Here is a 27,703-nt window from a genome sequence, read left to right on the forward strand (position 1 = left end):
ACGTCCTCTACGCATGTGAAAACCAAAACCGAAACTTTCTTTCTGGGCTGTTTGACCCACATTTTGCACTTAATGGGATCCCAATTGTGTTCCTAGCGTAGGTGCATATTATTGAAAAGAAACGACAGGGGAACTAAAGTTTCTGGAGTGCTCATTCTTTTCTTTTCGCGAAGGCCAAGGTAAGTAGCAGACAAACCGCAGTAGACATCATATTGTAAACAAGATGGCTGCGCGCGTGGTCGTTTCGTGTACGGCGTGGTGTACGGTATGAACGAAGCAAGCACGTGGACAACATGCCGAGTAAAGTCGACAAAGCTTGATCCGAAACTGTGACTGACTTTCATGTGGGTATCAAGGCGCTAAATGTGTTGCAATGTCGAAATCTGATCTGAAAGAAAGGTAAGAATCTGTCTGAGGACTGGCAATTAAATCGTAGCGATTGATCAATTCATCACTGTATGTTGATGCTTGGCTTGTCGAAACAACTTTGGCTTACTGTATCACTGTGGGTCATTCCTGCTAACTTTTAAAATTTTATCTCTCTGCGTCCAGTTTCAAGCTTCAAGCAAAATATGATGCCTTCTTTACTGGCCGGTTTGTTGAGGTTAGTACAATTTTGTCGCCACATATTTGCCAAGCTACGATGAATGAAAAGTGATTTAGTGTGGATTGTGGATGCGTGTTTTTGGTAAAACTGCAAGTAACCGGAAAAAGAGCACTCGCATGCTGTGGTGGTTTACCGTCTGGTCCGTGCAACGACGCGCGGGACACGGTGTAAACATAGAATAAGGTGCGGGATTGTGAAAACTGGGAGTCAATGCTGGAAATCATTGAGCCTCTTTATTTCTGTTAATACCGCAATATTTCGTAATGGTCGAGGTAAAATGAAACTTGGGAAGCACTGTTGTTATCGTCTTGGAACTTCTTGGTTTCATAACTTTAAAGTAGCTTAGTGGAGAGGTATCTTCGAATCTGTAGCCGTGTGAAAAAACGGAAGCAGAATTTGAAGATGGAACAAAAAGTAGCCGATTTGGGAGCAGTAACAAATGAAAAAAAAAAGAGAGAGCACACTGATCCCAAAAATTGAGGACAGTGTGGATACATTGCTAAAAATGCACTAATGTCGCTAGACAGTGCTCTTATTTCAAAATTCCTTTTACACAGAACAGCGGTTCTATGTTTTAATGCGTCGTCCCAGTTTCTTGGCCATTATCCGTGACAACGGCTTTAGTACAGACTGCATTAGGTCCTCCAATGTCTTCTTTTTCTTTCACTTAGTGGCCTGGAAGTGGCAATCAACTGTACTGCCAACACGGCACCAGTGTCAAGGTGCTCAGCGTTGAAGATGGCAAAGTTTCCAAATGCTTTGATTTGGTAAGACGCTGGGAAACTTATGAATGCTTCGTTTTTACATCACTTGTAGTGCTAAAGCCACCTCTAATAAATACTACTGGTTAATCTGGAGAAGCAGAATGAGTATTTCGAGTGAGCGCTAGGCTGTCTCGGATTGAATTAAATCAGCCAGTGGAAAACAAAATTATCCAGACCATATAGGTGCATAGGTTGCTGGTACTGAAAGTTATGTCTTCTGCTTTCAATTCCTTGGAGTGCCCTTGGCTACTTGAGCAAAGCATCCTGTAACCTTTCTGTTTGCTAAAATTACCATGGCTTGTGTTATGGCAGTGAATGAGTATGCCTAGAAAGATAGATTACTTCCTTTTGCAGGAAAAGTGTGATGTCGCATGGCTAGGCTTCCACAGTGTGTCAAGAGAAAATGAGCTTAAGTGGCAGTGACTACAAGATATTTATTGTGTACACTTGCTGTAGAATACTTGGTTGTGAAAAACCCTGTTTAATATCGGTGAGTGCTGTTGACCTTTAGATGTTGTGCCTTTTTCAATGATTGCGGCTTTCGAAGCCTTGTGGATATTCTGCTTCTTTATGACATGGAATTTGTTGCTTTATGAGCAGTTTTGAAGCTGATAGTTCGCTTTTTCCTAAATAAGGGAGAAGAGGAGGATGTTACGGCTTTCGCTGTAAGCACAGACGAGACAACGTTGGCTGTGAGTGGGAGGAGTGGGCTGCTCCGTCAGTGGGATCTCCAGACAGATGCCCTTACCAGGACATGGAAAGTGAGCAACTCCCCTTTGTTGTTTGTCTTTAAGTGAAGTATGTGCAGCCCTTATTATGCAGTTTTGCAGCAGGGCAGCTTGAATTGGATGTGACATTGGAATCTTACTTTAAAACTGGTTTCATCAAACTCACAAAAGTGGAGCACCTTTGTACATTGTACCTCCACCTTCCACCTTTCCATTTTATTAGTGTTTATGTGGTGTGGCGTAGTGCTCTCACCCAAAATAGAGGCGGTGTTGTCAGTGGTCCTGCTATCTGACGATATAAAGTAGAATAACTTGAAGTGCTTTCAACACTTCAGTCTGTTTATAATAAAAGCAATTATGTTCGCTGTGCCACGCGTTACAGTATTATGAAACACACCACATACCTGAAAAGAACATGTTGACAAGCTAGTTGGTGCAATCTGTCATAAAAGGACTGCTCTGGCCAAGTGGAGAAATGCATTCAGAAGACAGGTGCAGTTTTATCCTGTGTACTGTCTTCTGTATGTGTTTGTTCACTTTGTGCCAGGGTGCCTGTTTGCAGTGCTGCAAATACCACAGTGTTGCAGTGGCATAGTTGCTGTGTCTGACACTTGCTTTTGCAACTCACTCAGAGAAGGGTGCTGGATCTCACTGCTCCCATAGACTTGCCCCTTCATGAGGTTTATCATTTGTCTGGCTGTCAGCTGACCATGAAGGCTTCATGTAAAGGGCATGGCTATCTGTCATATGAACTGTCAGGAGCAAAAGGAATGGGTACAGTGCAATCTACGGCAAAATTGCAGCAAAACTGCACCATAGTGCCACCTCCTGGCCTCATCTGGGGTCGAGATAGCCAATGGGATGCCCCTTTTTTTATTTGCAGGCTTGTCAATTTGCTAGTTTCAACATGTCATGCTTCTGCTTGGTGGAATGCTGAATGGCGCCACAGTTAAAGCTAGTCCGTGGCACTTTTTTTCATCACTAGCTCTGATTGATTGTACAGTCATGATATGTGACAAAAGATCTGGCGCTTACCACTGGGCGATACTGTTGACATTATGATACCATTTGTTTGGCTAACTTGTTGAGGAAAGGCACCTTGTCTTTCCTGGCTGCTAAGGCACCAATTCAACATTTTACCAAGCAGGAGTGCAACGCATCAAAATGAAAAAACTGGCATGTCTGCACATATAGGAAAGGGTTCCCTATCGACTGTCTTGAGCGCAGACGTGGCCAGGCAATGGTTCTTCGATGCAGTTTTCTAGGCATTCGTGTAGTGTTCACCACTTTTGCTCCCGAAAGTACTGCACTCTTTGTGGACACAGTAGCACTGCGATCTAAAAGGCATTGACAAGAACAGACAAAACAGGGCATATATCTTTGTTGATGCAAAATAAATAAATGCTTTTCATGAAGTTTTGTGGCACAGAAATTTTAATTTGTAGAGAAAAAATTGTCGTAAGGATTGCAGGTAGAAGGATGATTGGGGAGCCCATCCATGTGAAATTGCCTGAGAACAACAATGGAATGAGCATGACAGGATGAATATGGTCACGCAGAGAAGAGCTCATTCTAGCGGATAAATAGTGCTTGAAGCATTGAGACGAATGAACACAAAGTAAACGAAATGACGCTTCGTGTTCTTTCGTCTTCATCCTTTATGCGCCGTTTATCCGGCCGTTAGAATGATTTACCACCATCTCACATTGCCATTCTCGTACAGAAGAGGTGCAAGGAGGGAACCTTAGGATATCATGAAGGGTAATGAGAGTCGCATGCATGAATGACAGCAACAGAGCATTAACTGCAAAAGAAATACTACCAGACAATGTTCCCATTGCATGCAACCTTATGCTGAAGGCCTTTATTTGGTACACTGTGGTGGCAAATGTAGGCAGGAGCTAAATATGTTTTTGTGACCACCTGTTTGGCATGGGGCTGCTAGAAGTACTATTTCCTGTTACAAAAATCTGCAGAGATGGAACCGTAGTTGTGTGACATGCCTCCTGATGTGTGTCCATGTGTGTTAAATGTCTGCTTACTTCTTTTTTTTTTTTCTGTCTTATTTCTTGTCCTTGGTGTCGCCAGTCTTTTCATCAAGGTCCCGTGTCCTGCATGGTGTTTGATGCGACGAGCACTCTTCTAGCAAGTGGTGGCTGTGACTCAACAGTGAAGGTTTGGGATGTCGTCCGGCAGTACTGCACTCACCACCTGCGAGGGGCACAGGGTGTGTTCAGGTAAGGGGCCAGTGTGCACTGTCAGGCTGCCTAGTCTCAGATGGACAATACTTTGTTTCATTTCTTAATATCCACCTGACCCTATAGAAGGCTTTGGTGTGTGATGTGGGTTACACAGAAGATGAACATTGCCATTCTAAACATAGAATATTTTTTAAAATATGCGGTAATGTACTATGCAAAAGAAAGTAAGAATTCTGCCAAATGCTTCTGGTGGAGAAAATATATTCCAGATTTGTTGAAGCATAAAGTTGAATGGTGCAAAAAAACAAACACAGGAAGACACAGAGGTAGAAAGAGCGTCAGAAGCATGTCTGAGTGGACTTGTATATGAAAATGCAGCACTCTGTGGCAGTAGCTCTTTCCTTAGAGTCTCTGTTCAGGTGAGGTGTTTTATCTTAAACTGCCAGTTTTACTAACCTTGTAATCTTCTGGTATGGCTTGGTTGTGGAGAACAGTGATACGATGTGTCTTTTCTATCCTGTGCTTACCATCTTGTTACTGTACGTCTGTCTGTTTAAGGACTGCCTCAGCAGCAGATAATTGACATCTGCAGTCGCAATTGCTTCTGGCTGTGGTAGTGTAGGCAGGAACAGAAAGTGTGTGAATGGATTGGTAATGTGACCTCAGCTGCGTGGATGACCTAGTTGCAGAGAGCATTTTTGTGATAAAGAGAAGAAAAGTGGATGGCCAAGGAGATGGATAAGAAAGTGCTTTTTGCCGTGCAGCTCTCCATGTTGGTGAATGGATTTTTATGTGCCAAAGCAACAATGTGTGTTGTGAGGCACACCTAAGTTGAGGGCTTCAGAATAATTTTGACCATTTGGAGCTCTTCAAAATGAACCAAACTTCATCACATGAGTGCCTTTGCATTTCACCTTATGGAAGTTGCACCCCGTGTGTCCTATGGGTAAATCTTCAGCGATGCTGGCATATGAGTAAAGGAACTTCTCAGAGCTTCAAGTACAGACTGCTGTTATACGGAAAGTCTATAAGAGCCCTTATTTACTGGAACCAGCATTGGAGTTCTGGCCATGGCTCCTAGGTAGCTGTTTTGAGTAGTTTCTGCACGTTTTGTACATCCTAGACTTTTTCTGTCTCCTTGCAGTGTGGTCAGTTTTCATCCCAACTCACAAGTTGGCCGACTGTTTGGGGCTGCCGACGACTACCACATTCATGTCTGGGATCTGTCCAAAAGCAACCTGGTGGGTTCCCTTGAAGGCCATTTCTCTGTCGTCACCGACCTGCAGTTCCTAGAGGAAGGAAGCAGGCTACTCAGGTATGGTGCAGAAGTTCTTTTTCCCCCAAATGCCCACTCATAGTCGTGGTTCTGAAGTCACTGTGCAAGAGTCTAGAGTTGTTCACGGAGCTTTCCAGGCATGCATTTGTTTTATGAGTGACCAGTCACAATCCACCTGTGTAGAATACATTAAAACCTCGTTTGATATGTTCATTCATAACTTTCGATTGCGGTATCAGAAATGTTCCATAGAGTTACACTATTTTATTACCAGTTATTATGTCCTTGGATAGCACAATTTCTCAGCTACTACATTTAAAATTTCCACAAATCAAGTCGTCAAATATGTTTAGTGGCCAGCCGCACATGTGCAAACATATAAGTTGGCCGAATATGGGGGCATGTGACATGAGCTGGAATGCAGTGGCAGCCTCCCACCATAGTGGCTTCTCTGCAGTGCTTTGATGCAAGAGGGCGCAGCAACAACAAAAAAAGTAGTGTGCTAATCGACGAGCTGCTCATTCGCTACAGGAATGTGACTTGAAGGGGATATACACACTGGCTTCTTCGTGGAGCCTAATTACTAAGAGTTAAGCATTTGAGAACTACGTCACCATGGTGGCTTCCTCGCATTGCTTAGGTGCAATGGGGCGAAGCATCTGAAAAACTGCAAAGATTTCTGCAACTTTCGTCATTGTCATCGAGGGGCCGGGTGTGTTGCTAAGTTCATTCTGCACTTAAGACAGCGCAAATGTGGACTGAATTCTGCGAGCACTGGATAAGAAGCTGTTCATACCTTGTGCCAGAAATGCGAAATAGCATTTTTATGAAGTGAAATTATTAATAAAAGTCTTTGTACCTCATTCAACTGCTCCATTTCTGAAATATAGGTGGTTTGGATCACATGTTTTCTCAAATAATACGTTTTTTCCGCATTTTTTTAAAAACATATTTTGAGGTTTTTACTGCAGCTGCAATAACAAGTTGGACTTAACCTTTTCAGGCACAATTTCTTGTTTTTATCGAAAACATTTATTTTTCTGCCTAAATAGTATACTCAGGCCTCAAGAAAGGGATTTTTATTTGTTTTCAAGAGCGAATAATTAGCAATTGAGTTTTTACAAGGATATGCAAAATTGCATACAGAGTCAAGTTGGTAAAAATAATATCGAAATGCTCGTATTTGGCAGTTAAGCATGCGAGGGATTGTGGAATCATTTTGTGTTTCAGAGATGCACTTTATGCTTGAAATTGAGTAAAAACAATCGATGTGATCACTGGCGGCAAAATCTGTCTGCATAAAAATGGTGGACGACATGCTACCCAGCGGTCTGTTTTGTGAAATATTATTTACTGCGTTATTTAATCTTGCACAAAAAACCCTACTTTTTTTGTTACAAGAAGGATGCTAAATTTGACAGAAATAATAAAATCACTGCTACGTGCAGTACTCTCTCAGAAAAATATGTGAATTTTCTGTGTACACAGTTGTGTACAAAGTGCCTGAAAGCACCGCCGTGGTGGCTCAGTGGTTATGGTGGACTGATGATGGCACTTGGCTGCTGACCCAAAAAACGCAGGTGTGATCCCGGCCGCGGTTGTTGAATTTTGATGGAGGCGAAATTCTAGAGGTCCGTGTGCTGTGCGATGTCAGTGCATGTTAAAGAACCCCAGGTGGTCGAAAATTTCTGAGCCCTTCACTACGGCATTCCTCATAGCCTGAGTTGCTTTGGGACGTTAGACCGCATTAAACCAAGCCAAAGTGCCTGAAAGGGTTAATAAGTAAAAAAGTTTGTGATTCTGGACTCGGAGTCCATTGTGGAGCAGAGGTATTATAATTTAGTTGCATTTTGTGTTCTTGCTTTTATCTTTGTTACCTGCTACCTGCTCTGTCAACCTTCGAGGCTAACACTGATTGCGAACAGCCCTAGCTCGCCTGGGAAACCTTTTTGCTCAAAGCGTATGTATTTTTACCTTGTGTTCTATGGCACTAGCTGTACAAGGGACATTAACTAGTTTGACAGCATTTGGTGTGCAATGCACAGTTGAGCCTGTGCACTAGATAAAGACAGGTGCAGAGTTAGGGTAGATTGTCCTTTATGCCTCCTTCACAGCTCACATGATGCCCTGAACAGTGCTACTGTAGGGCTCATTAAATACCCTCGCTCCGCTGTGGTTAATCAGTCATTCACACAGTGGCCTGTGGGTGTGTTGTTACATAGCCGCTTGTTATTGTGTCAGGAAAGATGGGTGGGAAAAGATGGGAGTCTGAAACTTGCAGCATTTTTGCTGATTGTTTGGCAAATTTTTGCCTTATATAGTATGCCATGGGAACTACTGTAAACAATCACTGAGCATGCCCTCCCTCTCCTGCATTATAGCAAACATGCACACCTTCTTGCAAATATAATCTGCCTGAGATTCTTACGATAACTTGTAGGAAGCATCTTATTATACTCTTTGTGGGCAAATCTAGGCTGTGACCACTGGAGCTGACCTCAGCCTAGCCAGAGTGTTCACGTAAGAAAATAGACATGTTTCGTGCTCATAATTTGCACATAATCATTCACTTTGTTGTAAATTCATGACTTCCCACTTTGTCACATCACACCTTTATTGCTTGTGTGCCTACAGCTCAAGCAGGGACAAGGTTGTTATCCTCTGGGACACTCATGCACTCACCTCACTGAAGACGATACCAGTCTATGAGGTAAGATGGCTTTGCATAAGCGAAGAACGTAATCTCCTTTCTTAGCAGAAATATGCTGTTAACCTTCACATTTATTTGTCTTTCAGTCTGTGGAATCTTTAGTTGTCGTGCCTGACTCCTCTCCAGTTCGCTTCATCACAGCTGGAGAGAAAGGTAAGCTCACATTTTTGAGTCATGCTTGTTTGTTGAATTGCAGGTTTGTTGCCACTTGTGGTTGGGCTAACATAAACCCGACAACATATAAGTGGGTTGCTCATTAGTTGGTTTTTAGAGAGAGAGTTTCTAGGTTCTCTTAGGCACTCTTTCCTGCGTTGAGCGGCATGCCTCGGCGTTGGCCTCAGCGCAGCTGAGCGAATGAGCGCATTCGAGGATAATAGAGAGCGAACACAGTGTGCAGCGGAGGACGAAAGACAGCCATAGTGAAGGCAGTGTGAGGAGGAAAGCGGAGAAGGAGGGAATGGCAAGCTGGTCATTTGCCCGAGGCGAGGCTCATTGGTGGCTGGGCACGCTGCACAAGTTGAAACCCAGAACCGCTTCTGTTTGTCTCTGCGTGTTCTGTATGCGGTCACCTACGGTGCAAATACCACAGCAGCTGCGCTCAAAAATCGCTTTACCGAGAGCAAAATCGTCAGCTAATTTTTACTTGTGTATGGCCTTTCACTTATATAAAATGTCACTTGTTGCTACTGCTCTCTTCTATCCTCTCTTTTTCTTTTTCCTTCCTCTTATCACTCGGTGTCTTTTATTTCTTCTGCATGCCATTCAGGTGCTTGCAGTTTTCTGTGGCTGCCCCCCTCCCTTTCCTTCCTTCCTTCCTTCTTTCTTTCCTGAAATAAATAAACCACCACAGAAACCCTTCCTTTAATGTTTTCTCTTCATTTGTTGCTAAGAGCTATCTTCTCAAATGCAGGGTTATCAGTGTGTTGGTACTTTCATCCTCAAGCAATCAAATGTTGTGGAAGAGGCTGTAAGAGAGTGATGGCAGTTATATTTTGTTGCATAGATTGAGATTAGATAACAGTCTTTGTGGTGCCGGTTCAGAAATTCTTGTTGAAATTTGTTTACCTAAGTCGAAATTTTCAGCTTTTTAATTGATAATTCATTTTTCTGAGCTTACTGGATGGCTTACATACTGACTTCCCTTCATTCAGGGCTGCTGCGGACATGGAACTTGAACACGGGCCTTTGCACGCATGAGCAGGACAAAGGGCCGTCTGGGGAGGAAGAGGCTATCACACGATTGCTGATGTGTCTGGAGCGCAAGTCCTTGGCGGTCGTTACCTTTGACCATAACATCACCCTGCGCTCCTTGGAAAACTTTGCAGTTGAACGACAGGTATGCGTGTTTTGCATGCAGTTCTGCCGAGCTTGGGAAAGCATTTACGCAACAGCGCTCTTCCTGCATGCATTTTATATGGACAGCTGTCTTGCTGCATTGGAAATAATAGCTCAGTCATGTAAGCATTGAGCAATTTGAGTCACGGCATTCCTGTAGAGTCAGTATTGGTGGTAAATGCTGGTGAAGTTACTGTGTAGTGTATCCTTCACTGTGAGTAAGGCATGCTTTGGACTGTTGTTGATGTTCTTGCTTTATTGAGGTTATGTGAGAGGTGCATGCCAACAAAGTGTGAGGTGTAACTTTTTGCCAGTGTCATGTGAACTTGTTACTTTATGGCTATGCTAGAAATGTTCATCTCGGCACTTACTCGGGTATAACTGAATAATACATAGTTTAATTTAAATGTACTGTAGAATAACCTTTGCTCAATGTATAGGGTGCTCTCATTTGTTTTTCGTGTGCTTCCTTCTTCTCACAGTTTGTTGGGCACAATGACGAAGTGCTGGACATGCGATTTCTGGGCCGAGAAGAGGCCTTCCTGGCTGTGGCCACCAACAGCCCACAGGTGCGCATCTTTCGGCTGGACACCTTCCACTGCCAGCTGCTGAAGGGGCATGCAGACACCGTAGTTGCCCTGGACACGTTCCCCTCCGACCCTACACTCCTGGCCACTGTCTCTAAGGTCAGTGAGCTCTGCTTTTGTGTGGTGCCTTAAGCCAGGAACTGCAGTGTGTGTACTGAATATTTTCAAGGATCAAGGACACCCATGTTTTTAAGTGCTGTTCTTCTGATAGTGGCATGCAGGGCTTTAGAAATGGCAGTACTGGAGAAGGTACACTCCACTGTGCTTTAGATAATTCATTACAGCACCCTTTTCCGCCAAGTTTTACTTTTGGTTCAACCCATGACCTCCGCACGTCTGCCTATGCTATGCAGCTCTCTTTTCTTTCACTTTCTGTAAAATTATCTTCTATATAAAGGGAGCACTCAGCTATTGCTTCTTCTGATCAACACCACTGTAATAAATAAAATGTTACCATTCCTCTGAACTTTTTTGGTTTTAATGACTGTTTGCTTCTTTTTGTTTATATGCGTCCTAGCATTAGTGATGCATGATTGATTTTTGTGCACTCACTATTGCAGGACAACACAGTGAAGCTGTGGAGGCAGCAAGATGATGGGTTCATAGAGTGCCTTTTCACGGGGAAGGGGCATACCCAGGCAGTGGCTGCCGTGGCCTGCTCTCGGTGAGCAAAAGTTCGCTTGGCACTCTCATTTAAAACAGGTGTCTGCAGTATCGTTGAGAGGGAGGCCAGCAGACAGCTATGCTACACGAAATAGTTGCGTCTTCATTGAATTATTGTTGAAATAAACAGCAACAGAAGTAGTTCCCAAATTTGGTGGAATTATATTTATTTGTGCCTGAGATATAGTTCTTTACTTGAAGTCATCTTATGTTCTCAAAATACCTTGCGCACTGAGCACACAATGCATCTTGGTTTCTTTGCACAACACCAGATGTGGAGTATCAGCTACCAATGTAGAGCATCATATATATTTCCATCTAAACTTAGCAATAAGGTGGCATTGGCTTTATTTTACTGGTTGTTATCTTTTCCTTCTCCTATGCAGCTTGTCAGCATCATTCCTGGTGACAGGGTCTCAGGACACAACCCTGAAGCTGTGGGCCGTGCCCGAGCGGCCGCGGCTGGTCAGTATGGTTGACCCGTGTGCGGGTGCCTCCATGACCTCCCAGATCACGGTTGCCGCGCACGAGAAGGACATTAACGGCCTGGCTGTCTCACCGAATGACCAGCTTATTGCCTCGGCATCACAGGACAAGACTGCTAAGGTGACTAGACTTCTATTAGCGTTTGCGGAAGTCTGTTACGTTTTCTAGAAGTTTAGCGGAAGCATCTTTACTGCAGAGGCTGCTAGTGGTTGTAGTTTTTTGCCGTGCACTGAATGCCAAGCAGAATTAGAAGAATCTCATTTACTGAGAGACGATTTGCTATCTTTCTTTCTCTCATGATCATGTGTGAGAGCACGAGAAAATACTGTATATTGCTGCATATAACCTCCATATTCGCAGCCTTCACTGGCAAAAAAATAAAAAAGTTGACTATATAAAAAAAACAGTCTGCAGAGACACTTAAAACTGCTTACATGTGAGAAGACGTAAGCCCACCCGCTCACCTAGTGAACGCAGTTGCCATGCGCTGCGGCATGATTTAACCCTATGCGATGCAGCTGGAAGTTCTACCTCTGCATGGCTGTACGTAGCCGCCACCACACCCCTTCTGATCTGTGCGCTAACTTCGTGAAGGCAGTCGCCGCCGTACCACAGCCCGTGCTCCACCTTAAGGATATGATTGATGGCTAATGGGTTAATGCCCATACATGCAGATTTGGCGTTTCTCTGCTTAACATTCATAGATCCCTGGGAGTCCTCATACCACTCCTGATGCAGTGTTGCAGCTTACCGGTTTTAGTAGTGTGCCCACTGCTCTGGGACGGCAGGGGCTGCCATCAGCGGGACTTGTGCCATCCAGGTTGCCCCAACCAACCTTGTGTGACCAGTTATTAATTAACCGCCACATGCCAGGATTCATGAGGACGCCATCTTTCATGGGTACCATCGAGTGTTATCACACACAGATGCATGCACGCTTGAGACAGGTTTTTTCTCAATGGGGCAAGTAATTACACCTTCATATAAGTCGGCATCACCTTGCCAACCAGGGTAGCTAAAGCAGGAAGGTCTATGTCTACATGCAGCATTTCCCTCACGATGGCATTGTGGCGAGCATGAAACTCAAACCAACAGATGCCTAATGGCGCAGAGTCATGAGGCCTTCAGTCGGAAGCAAATGAAGATCATGCTTGACAAAACCGCACACTTTCTTGCCGTCCATGCTCGGGCGTAGTCGAGCTGACTGGCCTGGTAAGTGGCAAACTGAATGGCCAACGGTCCTATAGTTTCGGATCCTGGCATGACAGTCGCTTCGGAGGTTTCCAAAGTCTGGTCTTGCGCTCTCTGCTGGTTGCCCAGCAAGGCGGCCGCCATTGTGAGTGAAGGTAAACTGCGCGCAGTTCGAATTTTGATTAGCGGAACCAACCTGCATACGAGTTAACAATTTTATTTTATGTGTGTGCATGAAGCTCCATGCGTACTGACGAGAACGGCCATTGGCGCGGGGCACATGCTACTGGCGGCTCGGCTGAAACTACTGTAGACTCTGTAAATAGGTTAGCTCCACTCATAGGTTGATCCCCTAATCTCAGCTGGTCTCTTATGTGTTAAAAAATGCTGACTTCTGTTGTAAACCCACTGAAAAAGTTCCTCTGCAGACTGTGCACATAATGTATTGGGTGTGATAACTTCAATCCATTGTAACTGTAGCAGTTTTTTCCAAGCTGTGGACGGTTGCTTCTTGCATTGCATAGCAGCAGATTCAAATGAATTGCACTTTGCAGTAATCTGAAATTTCCTTGTAGCATGAGTGCAGTCATGCATCAAGCTTTCAGGTTCCTCTTTTTTTTTTCTGAGATAACAGTGTACATGATCTGAGGAATGACAGAACGAGAAAAGGTGTGCCCCAGTATGCTGTAAGTAATTTATTACCGCACTGTTTTTTATCAGAGTTTCAGTTTAGCATCCACGGGCTGCAACGTCAGAAAAGGGCGCATAAAATTACCTCAAGTCTTGTGTGTTTACCACTGAAGATGCAGCAACAAATGTTTCACTGTCTCGTTATGCAGGACCGCTTAAATCTCAAAACGTAGTCCACCTTGCATCAGTCTGAAATGCAAGTGCAGTTTTGTGGTCTGCCTTGGCATTGTCTGTTCTTTTTTGCAGCCTTCTGGGTTTTGGCAGTTTTAATTTTGAAGATAACCAGAGGGAAATGGAAAAAGCATTTTATTAGCTTACAAATCAAGGAAATCAACAGTCACTGAAACAAGAGAGCTTAGGGGAATGTTTCTATTATTTTTTTATTTCTGCTGTTGATCAATGAGAAAATAATAGTGTAATTATTTTATTGCTGGAAGTTAATTGATTAGAAAGTAGATGAAAAAACAACCACACTCTGCTGGTGGGATCTGAACCAATGACCTCTGAATTTCACATCCACTCTAGCTCAGTTAGTAATCACTGGATGCAAAATTCGGAGATCATGGGTTTGGATCCCACCAGCGGCATGTTGTATCTTCATCTACTTTCTAATCAATTGTCTTCGAGTGATAAAATAATTACACTATTAATAACCCATTTATCAACACCAGAAATAAAATTAACGATAGAAGCATTCCCCTATGCTCCTTGGTTTCGGTAACTGTTGGCTTCCTTCAATTTCGGTAGCTTAGTGTGACGGGGCATGCCGCTAGCTGCGAAGCATGCTCTGATCCCATCCGCACGTGTTATTGCCAAGTGGGTAGAATAACTCTTATTTGGCTCAGATTTATTTCTTATTTCTCATTTGCGGCATACATACGCTGTGTAGTGGGTAGTTGGGGTGTTCATTTGTAATCATGGTGCCAAGAAACATGAAAACAATGAAACCTGTACAGATGTTCTCAAATTTCTGCTTATTGAGCTTTGTTAAGTTGGTGTAGACGCATCACTAAGAACGTTGGCCTGATTGTACGCGGATTACTCTGGCTTTTAATATTTGGGGCATAGCTATACTTGCGGACAACTTTTTATGGCAATGCCGCAGAGGCTAGGCAGGAAAGGGGAGGAACGGTCCTTTGTCCTCATGCCGTGGGGAGTGGGCTCCTCAGTACTGGGACACCACACTCTCTCTCCAACTTCCCTACTTCATTCCTCTGCACCCCTATCCCGAACACAGGGACAAAGGAGCAGCACTTTCCCTTTCCTGCCTAGCCTCTGCTGCATTGTCATAAAAAGTGACGGACGATTTAGTGTAGTTAGGCCAAATGCTAATTAGGTGCACTTACACTTTGGTATTCACGTCGGTGCCAGTTCGAGGCTCGGTTTAAGAGGGCAATGCTATAGAAAAGTATTCTGGATCCATTGCACACGGATGACAGTTGATGAAGACTGCGACATCCGAAGCACAGCGCAAGAGACTGCCAGTTAAACATGCGGGATGTTCGGCTGCGGCGATGGCGTAGTGCTCTAATGCAGTGGCCAGTGAAGCTGATCTGTTTGCTCTGCCGCGGGTTCAAAACTCACTCGTGGCCACAGAGTGTTTTGCCATAAACTGTTTTGCATAGCTTGACATAAAGCCTGCTAGAAGGTTGCCCACAACCCATGGGCAGGTTGCCACCTGCCCACCCTGGCAGGTGGACCACCTCCCAGAGGCTTCGGACAGACAACCACTGGTGAAATCTGAGATTGAGGGTTTTAGTGCTGATGCACTAAAACTTGTCTGTGAGTATAGTTTAGAGATTTGCAAGTGCATTTCTGTTGGCAGGTGGTATTGTAGCAATTGTTGTTACATGTATGGCTAATAATAAAAGTAAGCCCCCCCCCCCCCGTGTGTCTACATTGGAGCAGTGTGGCAGTAGTTTTCTTCACAGTGCAGCTTTCTTTATTTTCCTTATTTTTCTATTCTTATTCCACAGTTGTGGAATGCTGCTGACCTCAGCCTTCTGGGCACGTTCCGAGGCCACAGGAGGAGTGTGTGGTATGCCAGCTTCTCTCCTGTTGATCAGGTTTGCATTTTCCTAGATTTAATGGGTTCTTGTTTTTGTTCTGATTGTTTTAGACATCAAAGCTCTCAACGGTTATATGAAGCATTGCATAGGGAAGGGGTTGAAGGACAGGTGAACGTTAAGTACAGTGTCAAGGACAAAAATTCAAACAAAGCAGAGAACACAGCTGCAGATAATTGAATGCATATGCATCAAAAGAAAAAAATTCAAGCTAAAAAAGTGTCAGCAAAACAAAAAAACATAAAGTTCTGTATGGTTGTCAGTGAAGCACTTGTTAGCTTTAGCTCAGAGTTCACTGGCAGGCTGCAAGTTTGCCTGATTGTCAGTGTGGCAAAGTGTGTCAACTGTCAGTCTGTTTGCACACCTTGTGCTGGTCTATGTTGTGTATAACTTCTTCCTGCATAGTTTTCACATACCACTCTGCAGAGCCTGAAAATTAGCTTGCAAGCAGCGCGAACTTGATTGCTTTGTGTATTTTGTAAATAGTGTACAAAGCTTTCCTCTGTCCTTTCTTGCTATCGCTCCCCTCTATACTTCTCCTCGTTATCCTCTCCCTTTCTCTTGCACTTCCGCCGGCTGCAGCTCGGGTGCTTAAGATATTAGATAGCAATTGCCGCGGCCATCAACATTCTTTTCCTTCCGTTTTCTTATTTATTTTTAAATAAACTACTACTACTACTACATACCACTCTTGTTATTCGTCAGTTTTTTTTTTATGTCTTCGTGCTTCTGTGTATTCGGTATTTTGTATGGTTCTGTCCTGGCTGTTCATGTTCTTAGCTTTGTGTGTTTTTGATAAAACTGGTCTCTGGAGTATCTCATTACTGCCCAAAGACTATTTGGAGCTCTCAGAATAAATCGTCTGTGTGCCATTTTTTCTCCTATAAAACTGTTGTGTAAAGATGGTCACAGTCGCACTTTGACTGTAAGCAGTGCACCCCTTGTTATCTATGGAGCGAGAACTCTTTCAGAATGGTGCTGCTTGTAAGGCACTAGTGATGATGCCTAAGCATGCATTTCTCCGTATTAATGAAGCGAGGCTTTAGTGGCATTCTAAACTGACACAATATTGCCGTGAATCTTTGCCGTGTTTGTTCATTCTTCAAATCTGCTTTATCGCTTTGCGATGCAAGACGCCACCAGATTCATCTTGATTGATAGCATCCAGGCAGAGCTGATTCTACGTTGTTCCAGAATGTTCTAGTAACATTGCAGGCTTTATCTCTAAAGTTCGCGATCAGCTTTCTGGGCATTCTGTTCGACGACCGCCGAGCACGCTTGTTGCTACACCACCGCCGAGTGATTCAGTCCATTGTGGGTGCAAGTCAGCCCAAATAAAGAGTTTTGTTTAGACACCATTTTCGCAGCCTTTCTGCTCTTCGGACTGCAGTCACCACTTTGTGACAATATACAGTAGAACCCCGCTGTTACGTTCCTGGATGCTGTGTTTTCACGCTTCAAGCTTCCATAGAGACCCATGGAGTACAGACTTGGCTGTTACGTCTAAACAGTGGCAGCGTTCCCGCATGCCTGTTGTGAATGTCACTTTGCGTTAGGGCTTTACATCGTGCCGCAGCATATTGACAGCCTGCGTTTAATGCATGCACAAACACGATGGCAAACCGGCCAGAGCGGAACCCTAGACACCATCGGCGCCTTCTGGAGTGTTGTATCCATGCCGACGCTTAGCACACTTACCAGTGGTGCCGTTTCATCGCCGCTGCCGCACGAGCACGAACGGCCAAAATTGTGAAAATGAAACTATGCCACAGCAAACGCTGTGCGGACAATGCCGTATTAGGTACCGTTACACGGGTTGGCTCCAGGGCATGTTTCTTGTCATTTGTGTTTTTCTTGTTGCCTGCAGCATAAAAATGCTGTTACTAGGTTCCAATAGTTGAGGATATTGTAGGATTAAAGCGACTGCTGCAGAATCGTGCCCAAAGTTTGCCCGCTCTGCGTGCCCTCCCTTTTCGCTGCTGCCTTACTCTCACAAGCTCAGGTGGATGGAGAGCCATCACAGGGCATTTAGTACATTCTGCGCATGCGAGCGATCGTGAATGCTGCCCTTACTTGAAGTAAAAAAAAAAGGCAGACAACAATGTACGTTGTTTTCACATGCACTTTTCGTCTGGTACATTTTTTTTCTTTTGCGGTCTCATGAAAGACGTAACAGCGCTGATCTGCTATAGTATTTGAATCATGATAAATGTTAGTTGGTATTTATTGATACGCAAGAAAAGTCATCAGTGTGTTCATGGCAGCTGAATTACAATGGTTTTCTTGAATAGGTGCTGGCTACTTCATCTGCTGACACGACCATCAAGCTGTGGTCGCTTTCTGACTTCTCGTGTGTTAAGGTAAGACTGTTTTGTTATAGCTGTCAACATTTATACATGCTCAGTATTAAAGCTTAGAAATGGATGCCTGGAACAGCATAAAAGCATGCAACACGCTGTTATTTAACCTACTATGAAACTTTTTGAAGCGGGCGGGGGCACTGAGAGAGGGAGGGGGCGCCGCAGTAAACGGCAAGCTACGTCTCCCTCCTTCTGTTCTTGATCATCATCATTGTCAGCAGCCTCACTATGCCCGTTGCAGAGCAAAAGCCTCTCCCAAGTCTCTCCATTTAACCCTGTCCTTTGCCAGCTGCGGCCACCGTATCCCCGCAAACTTCTTGATAGGGCTGGAATTCTCTCGAACATCTGTCCCCGCATGCCCCATTTCGCCAAGGTCACAGGGGGAGCGGGTCGTGGCCCCTGAGCTGAAATGTGCTTACAGCTGCGCATGCCTTCGGGAATGCTCTGGAAAGTTTGCTTTCATTTTCTTCGGCACGCGTTCTGCAAATGCCTTGCACTTGCTATAGCAGCCTTACAATTGCTGTATAGCTTGTGACATCAATGGTGGTATGCACGTTGATGGAGTCTGCCGAACTTTACTAGAACTAAATGAAGGCCTTTATGACTCGCATATTTTATTGCCTTTCCTTCGAGGCAATGCGTCGGATTCTTGCTGCGTACGCAAGTTTGCTCTCTGCTCTCGTTACTGGTTTCTCACTGCTTCACCGTTGTTCCAAAATAGAATATGCTGTTCCAGTCTATTTAGTTGAATATATACGGCTCGGAGTTTCCATTGTTCAACCATTGCAGCATTCTAACTTTTTTTTTCCCATCTCCCAAAGTTTGGGGCTGACCTGCACGACGTGCCAGCCAATATGCAAGTAAATAAGGCATAGTCTCCATGTAATATTCGATTATATAATGTGAATATTTGATTATAACTTGAGAGGTAACTGTTCACTTCTATTTTTGGTAAAAAAAAAAACAGCTGCAAACATTCTTATTTGCATGTTGAAATCTTATCAACCTAACTATGATATGCTAATTGTATGACTGAAGCGTAACTGAAACAAAGAGAAAATTGTAGTCTTATTTTTTGCTTTATTTTTATTTTTATTCTTCTTTTCGGTACATTTCAGACATTTGAAGGCCATGAGTGTTCTGTGCTGAAAGTTGTCTTCGTGACTCATGGGATGCAGCTGCTGTCAAGGTATTTATCAGTGGTGAATTATTACCTCAACTCAGTGCTTATCGTAGTTGTCTCTGAGTTTTGTGTATGAAATCAGATTCCATGTATGCACCAACATGAATCCTGAAAAACGACAACTTAGCTGTAAAAGAAATGGGCTGGAGTGAGGGGGTCCAGAATGAATGAAGTGTGGATGGCTTAATGGCTGGCTTTCTGCAGAATTTTATAATTTCTCTTGCCTTCAAGGTATGGGTGTGCGAATATTGAAAATTTCAAATACCAATCATGCATATTTGGTAATTGGTTTGTATTTGATCCAAGAAATTTATATTCTCTAATTCAGCCACGCATTCCCCAGCCAATTAAACCTAGCTGCTCACCACTTTCATGTTGACTGGCGCGTCACTGGTCATTTATTTTCTCTTTTTAGAAGCAGTCTCGTCATTCCAATGCCAATGTGCGTTCCCCTCTCTTAAGTCTTTTTGGCAATTTATTTTGTTCAGGGGGAAAAGGGGAGAGGGTTTATAACTTGACCTTTGGTTAATTTGGGCATTTCTTCCAATCTCTTGAAGACCGATTTAATCAATCATGTTGTTTTTAGTTGCCAGTCATGTGTCAATTTACGGTTTCCGTTTTGTTACTCATTGCGCATCAGCACATTACACGTCATACTGTTATCCTGTCTAATTAAGAAGTGTACATATCTCATATGGTGGTGAGTCAGTGTACTCTTCTTTAATTTCAGTTACAAAAACCATGCACTATTTTGAAAAAAAAAAGACCATTGTTCAACTTATATTTTTCTGAAAAATTTTTTTTTTTCATTCTGAACAGCTATTTGAAGGCATTTTTTTCTTCATATTCGTATTCGATTCGTATTCTATAATTTCGGTGTTCACACACCCCTACTTCAACGATTCATTTTTGTCGCGCAGAGCAGTCTGTGTGCTAGCGCAAGTGGATGCATATTGTGCTTGCTTTGAGTGTTTGTTCTTGTCGCGTTGTGGCTGTAATGAATACTCAAAGAAGAAACCCTTCTATACCTCTGTCACACTAGCAAATTTAATGTCATTCGAATCGAATCGGCTGCTGCATGGGAAAATTTAATGTCATTATGGTAGGTTTGGATGACGTTCACCATCGAATGAGTTTGGGGAACTCATTCGCATTAGATTTCAAAGCGAATGTATACTCTGAACACCAGATAAGCAGCAGAAACAAGCAACGTGAAAAAATAATGTGTGCTCTGCTGAAATTAAAAGTTTTATTTATTGAATATTGCTGAAAAACATGTTAATTTTAGTGTGAGACTATTCACTTTGGAGTCTGTCATGGATAGCTATTAGTCTTGATCTCAGCAGTGGCCAATGGCAGCAGCTGAGTGAGAAGCAACCATCAATCATTCTGGGTTCAGTGTTTCTTGTTGGTTGGCATTTCATGTATGCTTAGCTCGGATGTACTTAAAGCTGTAACTGAGTGCTTCACCTTTTGGAAGTCATTTTCACACCCTGCACGTCTCAACGCATAGAGTTTCTCAGTATGTCTCCGCGCTCTTCCGTGTCAGCCATATTGTTTGTTTACATTTATCGGATTTGTGGCTGACTTCACACTTGGCTTTTGATGTTTAAAGTGCTGCAGCATGGCCAGAAATAATATACAAAGCCTACAGTATTGAAAAGAAATGTTTTCACTCACTTTAAAAACAGTACACAACAATTTCAAACACCTTTTATGCTTGCTGATGCTCCTTCATTCCAATAATTTTTTTTCACTGATTGCCATTGCTGTCATTTCCGAGTGACGTTATTTTTTAATGTGTAGCACCGAAAGAGACTTCGATGCATTGAATGCTATTCGGTTAGAATGACATTAAATCTTCCAGTTTGACAGGGGTATACAGTAGAATCTTGGTGGTGCAAATCTCGCGGGCCCATGAAAAAATTTGTATCATTCGAAATTTTGTATCGTCAAGACAAACAAAATTCGTATGCAGAAGCATAGAAGATGCATTTACGCAGCTCTGTTTACGGCTGACGAGGTTTATTCACGGCCGTGCGGCCACAGCTTGCTACTTGCGGTGCGTACAGTGGCTGTGCACCGTCGCTCACTTCTTGCAGTGCGTATCACACGATTAGTGATCATGGCATTGGTGATTTATTGGCTGCTGTTAGTGCTCGATTGTACAGTCGCAGCTCGCTTGTTCGTATAATCCGCAGCGGAATTTGGGAGAGAGTTTGGAACACCTGGAATTCTGCACATTGAGCACAATGCACTCCGGCTGGGGAATGGTGTGAATTCGTATCAACCGTGCTGTTTTCACCGAGATTCTTCTGTATGTTGGCTTAGAAACGAATGCAGTTCATTTAAAAAAGGGCCTATAAGAAGTGCGTCATGTTGCTCCAGGGCACAAGACTAATCGTGTTCATTGCCAGTCGAGCTGTTGCATGGCGAGAATTCTAGGTGCTGACAGCGTTTGTTTTTCTGGGTATGTTAACTGACTCGCGCTTAAATTTTGTTTTCTTATTCGTTATTTTGCTTGTTCCCAGTGGTGCTGACGGCAACTTGAAGCTGTGGAATGTGAACTCCAATGAGTGTGTGCAGACTTTGGACCAGCACGAGGACAAGGCTTGGGCTCTGGCAATCAGTGCTGATGAATCGCTGCTCATCACTGGTGCTGCCGATTCTACCATTTTAGTCTGGAAGGTGCGAACCCTTTTCCCGAGTATTCCACGGTAGCATTCTAAGCTCAAGCTCAGGCTGCTTGTATGCAGTTGTGGTTTCTGATTCATTTCGAACAAAAATGGAAATTAATTTTTGAGCAAAAATTTGAAAGTACGTTTTTGTACCAGGGCCGCCAACTTGGCATTTGAAAATATTTCGAGTGATGGAGCTGCACTTGGAGCCTGTGAAGCAAAAACATCCTGTTGGTTAAGTGAGCCCTGCAGTGGGTGTAGTCAGGCTGATGATGATGATGATAAGCTTGTATTTATGTAAAGCATTTCTTATTTTTACTTTTTTTACTGGCAGGATAAAGTTGAATTTTTTTCTTGTGCTTAGTATTTTAAGGTGTAGCACATTTAGTTTTAATTTTCATTAGCAGTTGCTTTAGATGCATCGATTATCATGAGAGTTTGCTAGCAAAAGCAAGGCACATCACATTTAGCCTGCTGATGGCTATAGCTTGTGTTTGAAATTGCAGATTAAACGCTAAAAACACAGCTGCATTTATTAGGTTGGAAGGTTGTGACATTGATGGCTTCAGTGACTTTGATGCTCACTGTCATGTTGAGGGACTGCAAAGTTGTCGATGCAGATGTGGCTCTCAAGTCACAGATGTTACAATTTCCATGAAGCAGGTGAAAGGCTTGGAGAAAAGAGGGCCAAACTTAGCCCCCTGATCCCCTGAGGCAGACCCTATTAAGCAGTAAAGCCTAACAGAACCTACTCTAAGAACAGTGGTTACTTGGTTAAGCAGTTTTTTCTTACCCATGACATGTTGTTTTTGAAGGGGCTTTACATGAGAATTTGTGTGTGTAGATTTGTGAGGCACCATTCATTTGTCTACCTTGCAGGACTGCACTTCGGAAGAGAGGCAAGAAGCTTTTGAAAAACAAGAGGCATTGATTCTGCAGTGAGTGTGAAGTCTTTTTGTAGTCATTCCTTTTTGTTTTTGAGGAAGGAGATATTTTCAGGAGTTGGTTACTCCCACATATTTGTGTCTTTCAGCTGTAACTATTCTGGGCTGTCCTCGAAACATTTTTTTACAGGTAGACATCCAACAAATCCAGTGATTGAAAGCAGGGGATGAATGAGGGGAGAGGGTTGGCCCCTACTTTGAGCCAACATTGCTTATGACATTTGCAAACCTTTCGTATTCTGAAGCATCAGCACTTCCTTTTTCATGCAGTATTTACTTTTTCACTCTTACAGTTTTGAGTTTGGTTTGATTGTGTACCATGTTTCTTTTAATCACCATTGGAAATGTGTGACAAATTTCAATTCGAAAGTGGTAGGTCATTAGCAGAGACACTGAGTAATGACATTTTTGTAGCAGCAGCTTATGTCATAGTGCAAAAGAGGGTAGAATATGAAAACAGTGCGCGCAAAAATAGAAATTGAATTGCCAGTTCACTTTGCGTGTGGACATAACATGTGAAACCCGAGGGTCAAAGTGGTGGAATTTCGTTGTTACAAAACATGGAGCTCAGAAACATGACTTTTTAAGCAGAATGAGATGCCGCAAGGCTAGAAAGTTGTTTTGCAATGTATAAAATCTGAAACCATGCTTTGTTAGTTTCGACTGCGCAGGAATTAGCGTGATAGAACAAGGAGCACCCATTAGATGAGAATGCCTTCACCTCATTCCTTGTCCATTTCTCAGGGAGCAGCAGCTCAGCAACTTGCTGAAGGAGAAGAAGTGGACTAAGGCCTTGCAGCTGGCTCTGACATTGGAGCATCCATTTAGGGCACTGAACATCATCAAAGGTGTGTGGTGCCTATTCATGACGGTTAATTTGGCTTTTTAAGGGAGAAAAAAAGAAAGAAAAGTTTCAGTTATGTGACAAGGCCCTTCTGAAGCAAACTTTTGAGATGCAGTTGAAGGTAACGTGTGTAGGATGTAGTCGTAACAAGCAGGTGCTCTATTGTGACAACACTGAATGTCAGTATTTAATCTTCCTGTTCTATTCATTCTTCTGTCATTGCTGTATTCATTGTTGCAATTTGTGATTGATGCTTTCTTCTTGCAGTTTAGCATTACTCAGGAATAATGACAACTGACAAGGCAAAGCATACTTAACTAGAAGTGATGCTAAATTTGGCCAATTTGGCAGGGGTCTCACTTACTTAGTTGCTTCCCACATGGCTGGCTCCACATTTTTCCAGAGGTACTCCTTCAAGACAGAAGTGAAGAGACACTGACGAGAGCTTTGGCACCACTGAGGGATGATCAAATTGGTGAGCATATTGCATCCACTGCCCCGACACACAAACTTTTGACTTGAGACTTGTACATGGCTAGCAGCTCCCACATTTACAGTCTAGGGGAGAGGAACTCTTCAGTACTGAAGGATACCAAACATACTAAACAGAGCTTTGCTGAGAATTTATTCTTTTAATTTCATTTTTGGGAGTTGGATAATGAAATTCTCTTAAAACGCACTTGAACAAAAAATTGATTTCACTGTCCAGAGGCGAAGTACAGTCAGCTTCTGATAATTTGAACTTGAAGCAGACTTAAGCTTTGTTCAAATTATGCAGAGTTTGATTTGATGAGAGAGCCTTTTTAGCACACTTGATGTTGATAGAGGAGGTTAGCCAAAGTTCACAGGTATACACTGAGCACCGGGCAAAGCTGTGCAGATGTGCAATGCACACCATGGGTTAGAATGAATGAAATGAGGATGGAAAGCCAGTAGGTGCTCATAGCAGTGAATATTTAATATAGTATTACACCTGCCTGTGGTTTGATGAGGGCCTTTGCCTCCATTTTCTACAGATTTGCTTCTCAAGTTTGCGTCCACCTGGAACACCAACAGCAAACACAGTGCGGCAGCTCAGGCAGTGCTTAATGTTGTGCTCAAATCTCATTCCCCCAAGCACCTGCTGGGGATGCCCGGAAGCCGGGCCACCATTGAGGCTTTCATCCCCTACACAGGTCAGTTCTCCTGGTGCTTTGTCATTCTGTTAGTGCAAAACCACTGCTACTGTAGCACTCCCCTCGGGAATCTGCTGTCAAAGTGAAGTGAGGCCTCGTGCACTTAGACTAGCCTATGAAAAGATTAAGGCATAAAGCTAGGAGCGAGATAACAAGAGGCAAGAGCAGCAAACATCAGGAGGCACTCATGTCAGCGATAACAACGCTTGGCAGCCTGAAGCAGCACCAATTGCGAGAGGCAAGGGCAATAAGTGGGAAAGGCGCTGTGCCGTCAGCAGTAATGTCGATCAATAGGCTCAACCGCTCAGGGATTCCTCTGCTGCTCATGCTCTAAGCACCCTGCTTGCCTGTGGAAGTGTCTCTCTTCACTCCCGAGATCTGTGCGCTCGTGTGCTCTGTCAGTTCTTGTTTAGCATGCTCCCCGCTCTTGGCTCCTGCTCAGCGGGCCGAGCCTCAGGATTGCAACGAGGCAGGGTATCAGGCGCCAGCGAGGACAGAGAGGCGGTTCGGTGTCCTCACCACGCCGCACAGCCATCATAACCATAATGCTTTCCACGACAGTGGCAAGCATTATGATTAGTCATTTGTTGCAAAGAACATTGCGGTAAGCCCAGGGGAGCACGTCAACCAAAGATGAATGCATTACTGTGGCAGGGCAAAAGAAAAAGCGTAATGCTCTGACACAAGCTCAGGCATTCTGATGCAGCAAAATTGAAAAAGCACCAAAGGCAAAAGCATCATTTGGAAAAGGTTTCATTAAAAAAGCATTCAGGCAAAATCACCACTGCATGTTGTGCTCATCAGATTGTTTGATCATCTGATTGTTTGATCTTTATCTGATAAGGATAAGACAAAGGATAAGAGATGAGGTGACTGTCTTGTTGCAGAGAGCAGGAATGGATATGCAGTGTTTGGTAGTCAGTAGGGCAGCAGCATCAACAAGTGAACTTTGAACATCACTGTGCAGTATGTAAATTCTGTTGTTATGGTAGTGGCTACGACATGAAGAGCTGTTGGATTTGTTGGCATGCCAGCTGGATGGCAAGTATTGTCTTGGTGGTTGTCGTTTAGAGCTTCAGCGTCATCACCACCACGAAAGTGATAGTATTAGCACTTACTTGTGTGTGCCTTCATTAGACGCTCCACAGGCGGCTACTTTGTGGCTACATTGGAGGCCACTGGTTTACATAACCATTCTGAACTTTATTTAGCACATCTTTGTTGACTTTGTTAACGAGGCATTACATATGTTCAACTACATGGCTGAGAAGCAAGGCCCTTGGGCTAAAGATGTTTGACAAAGGTTGTATAGTACTGGCATTTGTGCATATGAGATGTATAGTTGCTAGTTCTCATACTTAGTTTAATTTACTCAAGTATGATAATGTGTTTTGCTGAAATGAGAAAAAACAGGCACTCAAGCATGAATATCATATGCTTCATGGCATACAACTTGAAGCTGTTTTGCAGGATTAAGAGGGCCAGCTTGTATGTTGTGGGAAGCTCAGTGAAAGCAAATGATATCATTGTGCAGTTGGTTGGTCAAGGGAATTTAGTGCACTCTTTTCCTTTTTTGTTTTTCCATCTTACAGAGCGGCACTTCCAGCGAGTTAGTAGGCTCAAGCAGCAAGCCATGTTCCTGGAGTACTTGTGGTGCAACATGAAGGTGGCAAGCCTAGATGTCGGGTGTGTTCATTGTGTACCATCACTTTGTGCGCGCTAGCTGTCTCTCACGGTTATTGGTAAAGCGTGAAAGCGTGAAGACTGCAGAATGGAATGAGATGGTGGTGATATTAATGAGTGCACCCAGAGTATACCTTAATAAATTGCACTTTATGGCATAAAGCAGGAGGCTTGCATCGCTTCTGTTTTGATGCAGTACAGTACATTGGTTCATTCGTGAGCCCAGCAGTAGGGAACATACAGGGGGTCAAGGACCACTGTTAGGCTCAATGAAAGTAGTGGAAAGGTTGAAATCTGATGTGGTGGTAAGCTGGTTCACAAAGACAGTAGTTATAATGCAGTGCTTGCAGGAAAAGTAGTTATTGTTGCTTACGCTCACTATTTGTGGTAGGGTTGTGAAAATGTCAGTAGCATTTAGAGTTTGTGGGTGACTGTTTTCTGAAAGGAAAGATGCTAACTTTTATAAATCACTCGCATACATCGTTAGGCTCACATAGCAAATTGAAACCCATTGACCTTTGAACTGTTATACGGAATGCTTGTGAAATCATTCCTCCCTCATCCACTTCATTGTAAATGTTGTGCTCATCATTTGATACTCTTTGCAACATTCTTTTGTATGTTCACAGAAAACTGTGGCATTGTCCTCAAAACAGCTTTTTTGTGATGCATGTCACAATTTATTATGAGGCAGCAAAGGTTAACGTAACTTGCATTCAATTGTTTGTGGTCTACTTTCTTTTTTTCAGAGAGTCAAGGCCGGAGTGATGATGAAATTCTGACATCAGTTATGAACTGTTGGGAACTACATTGTCTTGTAAATAAAAAGATCTAAATTTGAATTCAAGATTTAACTGTGTTGAGTTGATAGTTATGTTCTTTTTTAGGTACAAAAGAGTCGTAGCTTGCATTGACTCTTTTGTACCTAAAAAAAGAACAGAACTCATTGCCCAGTCATATGACTCGATGAATACTCATTGCCCAGTCATATGACTGGGCAATGAGTATTCATCGAGATGTACATTCAGTCACCTGAAAGCCTAGAAAAGGTAAGAAAATCTCTTAAATAAAGTTGAACATTTTTGGGCTTGTCAGGTTCTGCTTTGACAGCAAACTTCTCTTGGAAAGCTCTTTGTGCCTTTTTTTGGTGTTTCAGGAGACAATGTAAGTTTCAAATAGGACTGACTCCAAGGCTTGACCATGCATACATGCAGATGTTTCACTAGAGAGGCAATGGTAGCAATTTCTCAAAGTAGGTTTTTTGAGTTGCGCGCACGTCACTTGGCTCCGCACGTGTCACGTGGTCTTTCGCAGCAGCCAGTGGCCCGGGCTTGAGTGCCAAGTAGAAAGACATGCAACTCACGTGCTTGTCGGCGTGGCTACATGCACCCCTCAGCTCTGTAGTTTTGGAATGGCGTGTGTGCATCTCCTAAATGCATTGCGCTGCAACGTGGTAGAGAATCGCATTTGTGAAAATCTGAACACAGATATGGAAATTATGCGTGTTCCACAATTAAACGTGCGCCGTAAAA

General features: G+C 43.4%; 1 protein-coding gene across 1 annotated transcript; it reads left to right on the plus strand.

The window, feature by feature from the left end:
- Positions 1-206: 206 nt before the first annotated feature.
- On the plus strand, positions 207-27,020 carry LOC144136585 (transducin beta-like protein 3). Its single transcript, XM_077669043.1, has 22 exons — positions 207-399; positions 553-604; positions 1,279-1,374; positions 2,007-2,132; positions 4,188-4,336; positions 5,445-5,615; positions 8,211-8,286; positions 8,373-8,439; positions 9,438-9,622; positions 10,104-10,307; positions 10,769-10,872; positions 11,258-11,477; positions 15,215-15,304; positions 17,596-17,664; positions 18,783-18,853; positions 21,379-21,535; positions 22,405-22,463; positions 23,214-23,317; positions 23,717-23,788; positions 24,330-24,488; positions 26,081-26,174; positions 26,921-27,020. Exons 1-22 carry the CDS (start codon positions 374-376, stop codon positions 26,937-26,939), a joined length of 2,370 nt encoding a protein of 789 aa, XP_077525169.1. The 5' UTR covers positions 207-373; the 3' UTR covers positions 26,940-27,020.
- The last annotated feature ends 683 nt before the right edge of the window (positions 27,021-27,703 follow it).

Source organism: Amblyomma americanum, chromosome 6 (genome assembly GCF_052857255.1).
Source record: "Amblyomma americanum isolate KBUSLIRL-KWMA chromosome 6, ASM5285725v1, whole genome shotgun sequence".
Classification (NCBI taxonomy): Eukaryota; Metazoa; Arthropoda; class Arachnida; order Ixodida; family Ixodidae; genus Amblyomma; species Amblyomma americanum.